Source organism: Chrysemys picta, chromosome 1, assembly GCF_011386835.1.
Source record: "Chrysemys picta bellii isolate R12L10 chromosome 1, ASM1138683v2, whole genome shotgun sequence".
Lineage (NCBI taxonomy): Eukaryota > Metazoa > Chordata > Testudines > Emydidae > Chrysemys > Chrysemys picta.
Genome location: NC_088791.1, coordinates 218,552,020 through 218,564,308, shown reverse-complemented (window position 1 = coordinate 218,564,308; position 12,289 = coordinate 218,552,020). Strand labels below are relative to the sequence as shown.

Sequence of the window (12,289 nt, the reverse complement as noted above, 5' to 3'; positions counted from 1 at the left end):
AGCTCATGATTTTTGAACACTTGAGGTTGGCAATACTACAGGTAGTAAATTTAAAAAGAGTTACAAGAAATTCCAAGTTCTATACCTGCCCCTGAGAATCCTTGCCTATTGGCATGGTTCAGCAATCACATGGTCCTAATTTTTTATAAAAAACAAACAAACAAGCAAAACACAACTGTTACTGGACCAGTGTTTCTCCACTCCCATTCTCCAGGAGCAACTTCCAGAGGAGGAGTAGCCAACACAAGAAGAGGAGTACAGTACGTAAGCCTTACTGAGTTGCTGAGGGTGCTACCATGGGAGTGACACAGTGTTCCCTCATCAGCTCTCACGGTGCATGAAATCATCTCTATGGCCTCAATAATTCACAAACCTCACTAACCTGATCCCCCTTAAATTATTTCTGTACATTACTATAAACAATATCCAAATATTTTAATACAACGCAGGCTTTGCTAAACTGAAGCCTTTACGGTTACAGGTATTAATATGGTAAGATGTCCAGTTGAAACAACTGAAGGTTCGCTTTGCCTCACTCAGAGTTCAGCTGTGAAATATCAGCATTCCCGCTATACAGATTAAGATTCAGAAACATGCTTTGCAGAGTAGCTGTTATGCACATCACACACAAACTGTTTAAACTCCATTCATTACATTAATCTTTTGTGACTTTCAGATTTTACACGTATTCCATTATTTTCTCCATATAAATTGTACTTGAATGAATGTCTTGCTTCTCCTTTAATGCAATCAAAATGCTGCAGATCACCCAATGATTCATGATATTTCTGTACAACAGCAATATGTTATCATAGATATGCGCTTCAATTCACTTCTCAACACCTTTTCCCTTTTGTATGGAGTCAGAGGTGCCCACAAGTCTTCGCTCCTTCAGGTCCATGACAGGGGTTCATAGGTCTTGGAGTTCCAGTCCAATCTTCTCTTAACAGTCTCTCCATCGTATCTTCTGTCTTCCACATCCTTTCTTGCTGAACTCTTCCTCCCATGCTTTCTTTGTAAATCGTTCTTCTCCCATTCGTATCACTTGTCCACCCACTTCAAATGTGCACTCTCCAGCCTATTTATTACTGGGAGTCCCATGTTCATCTTCCCCCTAATTTCTTCCATGCACACACTGTCTGCCTTCCATTTGCCTGCCATTCTCAATATATTACGTGCTACTACCTGTATCTTAGAATCATAAAAAATCTTTTTTCTTCCATATGCAAAAGACCCGACCATTTCTAAACCACAGAGCAGGCAGGGAAAAACACATGCAGCATATACTTTTCCTTTCAGTTTGTTACTTAAGTGAGGTCCTACAGTACTCCTTCTATCTTTTTCACTGTCACCCATGCACACTGGGCTCTTCTTTTCAATTCTCCAGATCTCTCCCCGATAGCACTAAGGATATGTGTACACTCCAATAAGACACCAGCAGTCGGCCTGTGCCAGCTGACTCAGGCTAAGATCTTTCCTACCTTATAGCTTCTTGTTATGTTTCACTCTACAATAACGTTACAATCCTTATCCTCTGCTTATATCAATCTGTGGCCATGCAAATTACTCTGACATAAAAATCAGCATTATATCTTCATTACTCTTACATCTTCATTACAGTGCTGAGTTCCTATTTAAACAATAAATATGCTAAATATGGACAGCAGACATCTCTTCATGTCACAACACATGAAAAAGATACATAGCCTGTCATCTAACCAAGGCAAAAAAGGGGTATTAAGAAAACTCACCAAAGAGACAAATCAGTACTTACAACAGGGTATTTTGTGTTTGGGTCAAATTCTGTAGAATTTGCATCTGGAACACAAAAAATTCAGAATAACCACCATACGTTTTCATTGTCCTAGATCATCAGCTTTGTTGGCGTGTAGGGCTATACTGTGCCCTTAGGCACAGCCTTGTAAAGGTGTGTGTGTAACGTACAACACCCCAGGAGCAGCCTCAGGAAGCACAATGCCTCAGGGTAAGTCTACATATCAAGAAGGGAGTGCGATTCCCAACTCAAGGAAACATATCTGTGCTAGCTCTGATTGAGCAAGCTGCAACTAGCTGCAAATACACTCTATTTTTAGTGTGCCAGCTAGATCAGAGCTGAGTCTTCACGAGCTGGGAATTACACCCCTAGCTTGAAGTGCTGACATACTCATAGAGACTCATCAGAGTCACACTTCCTCCCCGATACCTACTTGTTCCTGAGGGTAACAATTTGCTGCTGGCCTAAGCCAGCACTAAATTACTACCCACCCTGCACTTATTTGGCTACTCTCCTCAATGAGTAGTGGGGTGGAGCCAATGCTCCTCCCTTTCCTCACCACTACCTATCCACCTGCTTGAGGGACAGAATATAGAGGTGAGCTGCCCAGTGTATTCCTATGCTTCTGAAACCAAGATCTGAGTAGCCTGCACAGGGGTAGAAAGGGAGTTCTTACTCCCTTACATAGGCATGTAATCCAATTTGCAATCAAGCTCTTAGAATTTGCTCACATTGATCTAAACACATAATACTATGATCTGAATAATATAAAGTTCATATAAAGAATAAGCTTTCTTCTAAGTGAACCAAATCCATACTAGGATACTGAACTCACCTTTCCAGTTTAAACAGTTTCTTGCAAACTCCACCACTGCCAGCTGCATCCCCAAGCAAACTCCTGCAAAGAAGAGAAGAGAACAGAGTTTCACACAATAAAAAGTAGAATTTGCAAAGTAGCCTCAATTCGGCCTTCAGAATACCCACAGTTTTGATTTCTGGCTACCCAGTTTGTACGTACAAACCCATACATACTGGGAATCCTGAAGACTGGTTGACTAATTGTGGGCACGAAATGTAAAGGTCACTCTAGACTATTCAGAATAACGATGTCCTTGGAGTCTTACTAAATAATCTTTTTTCATTTTAAATGTTATGTGCCTAATAGGGATAGGCTACAGCTGAAAGTTTGGGTATGTTCAGATCCAAGATTTTGACCAGGCCCATCCCTAGTATCTAGTCAAAGAATTCACCATGCATCTAAGGCTACGTCTTCACTACCCGCCTGAATCGGCGGGTAGAAATCGATCTCTCGGGGATCGAATTATCGCGTCTCGTTGGGACGCGATAATCAATCCCTGAATCGACGCTTGTACTCCACCAGCACAGGTAGGAGTAAGCGCCGTCGACAGGGGAGCCGCGGCCGTCGATTTGCCGCTGTCCTCACAGCGGGGTAAATCGGCTCGGATACGTCGAATTCAGCTACGCTATTCGCATAGTTGAATTTGCGTATCTTAAATCGATCCCCCTCCCCTCCCCAGTGAAGACGTAGCCTTATATTCTAAGCAACTCAAAGCAAGGACCACATCTTTTTATGTGTCTGCATAGCACCTGGCCGAGATCCTAACTGGACACTACTATCACAGAAATGTGTAATTAAAAGTAATAGCAATACAAAAATGATCAGACATAAACACGTTGAAAGAGATATTTTCTTGGGATATATTAAGCTAAAATTATAATGTTGCTGATTTATTACTCTTAAAAAAGATACTCCAAATCAAATGTAAAATCTATGAACTAACTAAAGTGATTCTAAGGTCTTTGATGCAGGGTCTGTCTTTTTGTTTTGTGTTTATACAGCGCCTAGCACAAAGGGGGCCTGGTCCGTGACTGGGGCTCTTAGGTGATATCGCAAAACAAACAACAAATAATAGAGTCAGCACCTGTAACATAGAACTTGAATGCTGACTCGAGTCAGAAACCACTTACATTTTAGTTAGGCCCACGCAACTTTGCCAGGTAGATTTTAGATCCTATTTTAACGCTTACTTTAGTTTTATAAAAATTAACCACCTTTCTCTACATATCTTCAACACCCAGTAATATTTCCTTAGTTGAAAGATCTTACCAAGAAAAGGTTTTTTCTTTTTTCTTGCCCAAGATATTGCTTGGAGTTTGCCTTCTGTTCCCCTAAATCCAAACCCGCCTGGGACCAAAATGCCACTGTAATAAAATCCATACATAAAATGATTGGGATGTAAAATAAGACAAAAAAAGAAAGTTTCCGTGTGTCACTTAAAGGATAATCTTGTCAGGTTAAAATTAAATAAATATGGTGGTAAGGGGCACCACATTTTGTATAATCCAAGGTGCCAATTCTGGGTGATCTTTAATGAGAAATGTACCTCATCAACATGAAAAATCCATTGGACTTATTTCAAGTTTTGGAACATCTGCATCAGTGTTCTAGCCAAATTCAAATAAAGTAATTACATCCTCTCCAGTGAAATTCCTATTTCTTTAATAAGCTACAGAATTCTTCTTCACTCCTTAACCCTAAACTTGTTGGGTGGTATTTCTGGTGCCTTTACAATAGCTGCTTTTGGTAGTGGATGAAGTAAAATGTTCCCTTTAATTATACAGGGTGAATTGCTGGTCCCAGTGACATCAATCGCAAAACTTCTATTGATTTCAATGGGGCCACTCACAGTTTAATAATTTTGCAAAGTGGATCGATGCTTATAAAAACAGCCTTACAAAAATGTCATGAATATTTAGGAGCCCAGGCACAACATTTACTTACTCACTTTTTACTATGATGTTTGATGACAATGATCCTTTAGTCACATCAGAAAGGGTAGAATTTTTGAAAATGCCTAACTCTTCAAATGTACCTAAGCATGCAGGCACAGTTAAAAATCCCACCCAAAGAGGCCAGAACAGAGGTTGAAGTTCTGGCCCAATATTTTTTAACTTGCTATTTCCTTCAGTATAAATCATTCTTGTCACAAACCATCATGAAGCTATTTCTTCCTGTCAGCAACAAAACCAAATTCCTAAACAAGTCTACCTGATATAGTGAATGGTTCAAAATCTTTTTAGTAATATATGATTTGCCATTTGAGATGCACTTTAGAATTAGTGTAATATTTTTACTTAAAATCTAAAATCTTTTCCACAATGGCTTTTACATTGCAAAGTACTGAGTTAATGAGAAGAAAGATAAGATGGCATTGGATATTGAAATTATACGAGACACTGGAAAAATCAGTTAGGAAAAAATTTATATTAAACAAAACAACAAATCATTAAACTCTTCTACTTTGTATACAGAATACTTGATGGTACCTACTCTGCTTTGCACAATTTTTGCCACGCCTGGTGGTATTTCACTGGGTTCTCAACTTCTGTAGAATGCTCAAGCTCTATTGAATCTATATACTAAGAAAGAAAAATATATGACAAAACAGTATTTCGTTCCACAGAAAAAGCAATATAATGCTATACTGTACAACAAACATTTATAGCATAAAAACAGCCTGCAGGACTTTTCAATGATTCTCACAATAAATCTGCACATAAATAATAGTAGCTAAAGATCCAATCCTGCAAGGACCCCTGCAGTGATGCTGGAACTAGGGGTGCTGTCGCACCCCCAGGCTTGAAGTAGTAGCAACAAACACCAAATACATGGTTTCCATCATCTGCACCCCCACTATAAAAATTATTCCAGCACCCCTGGACCTCTGTTTAGGTGCAGAGGTCAGCCCATAAGGAATTCTTTGTAGGGCTGCATCTATCGTTATGGAGTGTGTAGCTTTATAACTGTAAGTCTCTCTTCTATGTACTTTCCTCCCTCTGAATTAGTTCAAGATAGCAACTATTCCAGATTGAGTCATACACACATTCTGGACCAGATCCTCAGCTGATGTAAATGAATGTGGCTCCAATGCAGTCGAAAGAGAAAAGAAGATAGTGGGGCAGTTATGGCATTGGACTGGGACTCAAAAGAGCTTGGTTCAGTTCCTGGCTCTGCCACAGACTTCTTCTGTGACCTTGGGCAAATCACCTAATCTGTGTCTCTATTCCCCCTCCATAAAAAATTATATTTAAATTCTTCAGGGCAAAGATTGTCTATTCTGTATGTATATATAGTGCCTAGCACTGTGGGGGTCCCAATTTCAATTATTTATACAAATAATAAATAATACACCAATTTACACCATCTGAGGATCTGGCCCATAATGTTTGTTTGTTCTTTGCTATTTTCTTTAATCTAAAATAAAAATCACCCACTCTGAAATAACACATTTTCTCTTTATCTATGAAAAAACATACCACTGGTGAATGACAAGATTGTTTGAGGTTTGTTTGACTGGTAGTTTTGAGGTGTGAGAATTACCTTCTATCCAACATTTTCTTCTTTTCCAAAAGATACAATAGCGAATATAACTGCATATTTTTATTATGCACAAATAGTACGTTTTATTGTTTTACATGGTTGAAAAGAGAAGCTAGCTAATGGTACATTTAAAATTAGTTCTGCTTTCACTGTCAAATACACCAAGTCAGCACATTTATAACTACACCTCTACCTCGATATAACGCTGTCCTCGGGAGCCAAAAAATCTTACCGCGTTATAGGTGAAACCGCGTTATATCGAACTTGCTTTGATCCGCCGGAGTGCGCATCCCCGCCCACCCGGAGCACTGCTTTACCGCATTATATCCGAATTCGTGTTATATCGGGTCGCGTTATATCGGGGTAGAGGTGGTATTTGAACATTATAGGTTTCATCATTCAAATATGCAAATGATGTATTATAAATTAGGTATCACTATGTTACATTAAAGGACTGCTTCAGAACACAGGATTAGACTGAGGAGCTGCTGGCAAAAAGGCTGGAACACAGGTGTTTCGCAAGAGCTCTGAAAGTGGAATTGGCTCTGGGGAAGCTTTGTCACTGATTTTGGCCTACCTTGTGCAACCTACGTGCATGCTTTGACCTACCTACGTGCATGCTTAACTTTATACATGCAAGTAGCTCCATTGAACCGCCATAAGCCTCCTTGTGCATGTAAAGTTAAACGTGTTTGGAAGGATTGGGGCCTTGGTCATCGTTGCTGAAGGTGAATAGGGCTTGTTTAAATAATAGATAAATACAATTCACCCCTATGCAGGAAGCCAGTACAAGATTTTGAGCACCAATTAAACCATCAAAATAGGAATTAAGTGGGACTTAAATGGTGTGTAGGCCTTGCACTGGCTCTTTACATGGGGGAGGACGATTTCTCTCGATGCAAATGAAATAGGATTCAAATCTCAGTGTCTCAACTGGGAGATAAATTATTTATACAGACTCACTCGTGTCTCAGATTTTACCTATCACTGAGCAGACAGTGCTTTCATAGTTAGTAAGGGGCTCCAACATTATTTGCCCCATCGTTTTTAGGGTCTTTTGGCAGAAGGGATAGTGCCTGCAGCAACTGAACAGCAAGTGCACACAAAGAGTCTGAAGAACTTTCCAGGAAGAAAAACAACTTGGGGAGCAAAGCTGTATCTGGCATGATGATGATAATACTTAAATAATGATAAATGATTCTTGCATTGTTGCAGCAAAACTCTGGAACCAAAGTAGAGCAAGCTGTGCAGTCGGCTTCAGAGATGGAATTTCTTACCTCTATGGTGTCTATCAGAATGTTATCTCTCACTAAGGCTGCTTGCTCAGCCTCTCCTGAATTAATTTGAAGAGCGGAGTAGCAGGGAGGTGTCTTAAGGCAACTGCTGTCAGATATGACCAAGTCATTGGAGCCTCCTCTATTGGGGTAGTGCTCCACTCAATAAAATGAGAAAATAAAGGCAGAGCATATCAATTAATGTACCTCAATCCTAATGCCATCTACCATTCCTTGTCAATTTACCGCTCTTCCCAGATGAAGGGTCTTTATGGTGCAATTGCTCTGATGCCCCCGACTGTATAATTCACAGGGGTTCCAAAGCCGCAGCAAGACTAAGGCCTGGTCTACACTAGGGGGGGATCGATCTAAGATACGCAACTTCAGCTACTTGAATAGCGGAGCTAAAGTCGACGTATCTTAGATCAAATTAAAATTACTTACTTTGCGTCCTCGGGGCGTGCCCCGCGGCTCCCCCGTCGACTTTGCTTCTGCCTCTCGTCAAGCTGGAGATCAGCAGTCGACGGGAGAGTGATTGGGGATCGATTTATCGTGTCTACACTACACGCGATAAATTGATCCCCGATAGATCGATCGCTACCCGCCGATCCGGCGGGTAGTGTAGACGTACCCAAGGAACGGCACTGATGGGCAAATAACAAACAGATGTAGATCTCAGGCAAATTACAGTGCCCTACTTATAATTTTGACCAAGAGTAGTTACTGGCTTCTTGTACTAAAACAGCTGGTTTGATTATGCTAGGTATCCTTGGAAAACACTGTGTGGGAGCTAGAGCAATTAAAGTCTGGAGTTCAGGGTTCTGTTCTTGGTTCTAATAGGTGGTAGATGGCCTGTATTTTGCCTGGCTGGGCACAATTTTAAAAAAAGGGTTTTCTTATTCCTGATAGATCTGCTAATCACCTTCTCTTTGAAGAGACTACATCATAATCCCTACTTTTATTGTACCGAAATAGGTGCCAGAAAGTGGAATGTGTCAGCATAGCCTATTGGACAGAGCACTGGACTGGGGCTCAGAAAACATAGGTTCTATTCCTGGCTCTACTATTAGTCTGCTGGGTGACCTAGGGTGATTTCACCTCTCTGTGCCTTGGTTTCCCTGTCTGTAAAATGGGGGTGATGATGTTGACCTTCTTTGTCAAGCACTCTGAGATCTACTGATGAAAAGAACTGGGCATTGTTATTATCAGTATTTAAGAGTGGTGTCCTGCCTGTTGTGAGGAGAAAGGTGGACAATGTTCTGGGAAGGCGGGGATGTGCCTTATAGTGATAGACTTAAGGAGCTCAATTTATTTACCTTAACAAGGAGAAGATTAAGAACATTAGAACTGCCATACTGAGTCAGACCAAAGGTCCACTTAGTTCAGTATCCTGTCTTCTGACAATGGCCAATGCCAGGTGCCCCAGAGGGAATGGACCAGATAATTATCAAGTGATCCGTCCCCTGTCGCCCATTCCCAGCTCTGGCAATTACAGAGGGTAGGGACACCATCCCTGCCCATCCTGGTTAATAGCCATCGATGGACCTATCCTCCATGAATTTATCCAGTTCTTTTTTGAACCCTGTTATACTTTTAGCCTTCACAACATCCTCTGACAAAGAGTTCCACAGGTTGACTATGTGTTGTGTGAAGAAATACTTCCTTTTTAAACCTGCTGCTGATTAATTTCTTGTGGTGACCCCTAGTGCTTGTGTTATGAGAAGGAGTAAATAACATTTCCTTATTTACTTTCTCCACACCAGTCATGATTTTATAGACCTCTATCATATCCACCCTTAGTGGCCTCTTTTCCAAGCTGAAAAGTCCCAGTCTTATTAAACTCTCCTCATATAAAAGCTGTTCCATACCCCTAATCATTTTTGTTGCCCTTTTCTGTATGTTTTCCAATTCCAATATATCTTTTTTTGAGATGGAATGACCACATCTGCACACAGTATTCAAGATGTGGGTGTACCATGGATTTATACACAGGCAATATGACATTTTCTGTCTTATCTATCCCTTTCCTAATGATTCCCAACATTCTGTTCACTTTTTTGACTGCCACTGCATATTGAGTGGATGTTTTCAGAGAATTATCCACAATGACTCCAAGATCGCTTTCTTGAGTGGTAACCTAATTTAGACCCCATCATTTTATATGTATAGTTGAGATTATGTTTTCCAATGTGCATTACTTTGCATTTATCAACATTGAATTTCATCTGCCATTTTGTTGTCCAATCACCCAGTTTTGTGAGATCCCTTTATAACTCTTTGAAGTCTGCCTGGGACTTAACTATCTTGAGTAGTTTTGTATCATCTGCAAATTTTGCCACCTCACTACTTACCCCTTTTTCCAGATCATTTATGAATATGTTGAATAGGACTGGTCCCAGTACAGACCCCCTGGGGGACACCACTATTTACCTCTCTCCATTCTGAAAACTGACCATTTATTCCTACCCTATGTTTCCTATCTTTTAACCAGTTACAGATCCATGGGAGGACCTTCCCTCTTAGCCCATGACAGCTTACTTTGCTTAAGAGCCTTTGGTGAGGGACCTTGTCAAAGGCTTTCTGAAAATCTAAGTATACTATATCCACTGGATCCCCTTTGTCCACATGCTTGTTGACCCCCTCAAAGAATTCTAGTAGGTTGGTAAGAAATGATTTCCCTTTACAAAAACCATGTTGACTCTTCCCCAACAAATCATATTCATCTATGTGTCTGATAACTCTGTTCTTTACTATAGTTTCAACCAGTTTACCTGGTACTAAAGTTAGGTTTACCGGCCTGTAATTGCCGGGATCGCCTCTGGGTGACTTGATAACAGTTTAAGTACCTACATGAAGAACAGAAATTTGACAGAGGGCTCGTCAACTAGCAGACAAGATTAGAATAAGATCCAATGGCTGGAATCTGAAGCTAGACAAATTCAGACAGGAAATAAGGTGCACATTTTTAATAGGAGGGTAATTAGCCATTGAAATAATTTGCCAAGGGTTGTGATGGATTCTCCATCACAGGCAATTTTAAAATCAAGATTGGATGTTTTTCTAAGAGATGCTCTCGTTTAAACAGGAACTAATTCAGGGAAGTCCTAGGGCCTGTTTTATACAGGAGGTCAGACTAGATGATCACAGTGGTCCCTTAGAATCTATGGAACCTGGTGAGAGGGGGAATTCTTCCTGAAAAGAGTGGAAGGATCTACCTGAAATGGAGAACTCAATGCGGAATGCAGACTTATTTTAAGAGGTGGAGGTTGTTATATAGTGAAATCTACTAGTGTTATTTACTATTGGAAAGATGCTTTAATATCATGGTGATGATGTCACATCAGAAGATAGATGGATGAGATTAGATAAAATCTTCTAGCACCACTATTATCATCCTGCTTTAAGCACCACTATTATGATCCTGCTTTACTCCAAATGTTTAGCTCTGCTGTTCAATTTGCACCTGACAGACATGTCACTTATCAGGCTTCCAACAAAGTGCAAATTTCCAAGAAAATCAATTTGTGGTCATTTAAATAGGAAGTGCAAAAAATGTTTACCTGTTTGGGATGCTATTTCGTAATTCTGCAGCTCAAAAACAGCTGTGTTCTCAAATGAGCATTGGCATGTGGTTCATTACAAAGATTAGGCCCCTATAGATATACTTTTTTTTTTTAATTAGAGGGGTGAATTTAATATCTGTAAACTGGGTACTGCTGATGCACAAGCCGTTTTTCTTCCAAAATTTGGTTTGTTGAAGAAAAAATTCACCAAAGTTTTTAAAAAAAGGATTTTACATCTGCAATAGTCAATATACAGATATTAAATTCTAAGAACAAATTGTCTAGGGACAATAACAATATAGGCAAGTTCTATCTATCCAGCTATGTATTTCTATTTAACCCATAACTATAGTAGATGAGCACCTCTCTCAGCCACAATAATGGTAATGAAATGTTGCTGTCCTTACTGTATGAGTAAAGGACAGCAGAACTGTGCTTAGCCTGCCCTGATTGAGGGGTCACCCTAAACTGAACCTCACTCACTAAGTAGGGGGTAGGGGTGCCAAATCCCAGTGAAGAAGAGAAAGGATTTGGACTCTATCTAAAGAGTTCTAGAAACCATTTGACCTTCCCTACTCCAGTGTTTAAGGACAGAACTAATTAGACTCAGTTGAGAGTCATTCCCTCACTCTCACAGACCTTGGGAGACAGGCCAGTCCTCACTTAGACAGCCCCCCAACCTGAAGCAAATACTCACCAGCAACTACACACCACACAACAAAAACACTAACCCAAGAACCAATCCCTTCAACAAACCCCGTTGACAAATCTGTCCACATACCTATTCAAGGTACAACCACATCAGCCACACCATCAGGGGCTCGTTCACCTGCACATCTACCAATGTGATATATGCCATCATGTGCCAGCAATGCCCCTCTGCCATGTACATTGGCCAAACCGGACAGTCTCTATGCAAAATCTCCCTGGACACTCAATAACAGAATTAAAAGTGGCAATTCTTCAACAAAAAAACTTCAAAAACAGACTTCAACGAGAAACTGCAGAACTGGAATTAATTTGCAAACTGGACACCACCAAATTAGGCCTGAATAAAGACTGGGAGTGGATGGGTCACTACCAAAAGTAATTTTCCCTCTGTTGATACTCATACCTTCTTGTCAACTGTTGGGAATGAGCGACGTCCACCTTGATTGCATTGGCCTCATTAGCACTACAAAAGTAATTTTCCCTCTGTTGATATTCACCCCTTCTTGTCAACTGTTGAGAATAGGCCACTTCCTCCTTAATTGAATTGGCCTCGTTAGCACTGACC

At 40.4% G+C, this 12,289-nt stretch overlaps 1 protein-coding gene across 2 annotated transcripts in view; it reads right to left on the bottom strand.

The window, feature by feature from the left end:
* Nucleotides 1–12,289, bottom strand: part of CTPS2 (CTP synthase 2) — a 139,770-nt gene that overhangs the window by 80,191 nt on the left and 47,290 nt on the right. For both annotated transcript variants that reach the window (XM_065580275.1, XM_065580281.1), the window contains exons 10-13: nucleotides 5,127–5,215; nucleotides 3,903–3,997; nucleotides 2,610–2,672; nucleotides 1,775–1,818 (exon numbers count right to left, since the gene is read on the bottom strand). In XM_065580275.1, coding sequence (XP_065436347.1) covers nucleotides 1,775–1,818; nucleotides 2,610–2,672; nucleotides 3,903–3,997; nucleotides 5,127–5,215 — 291 coding nt within the window. The remainder of the gene's footprint in view (nucleotides 1–1,774; nucleotides 1,819–2,609; nucleotides 2,673–3,902; nucleotides 3,998–5,126; nucleotides 5,216–12,289) is intronic.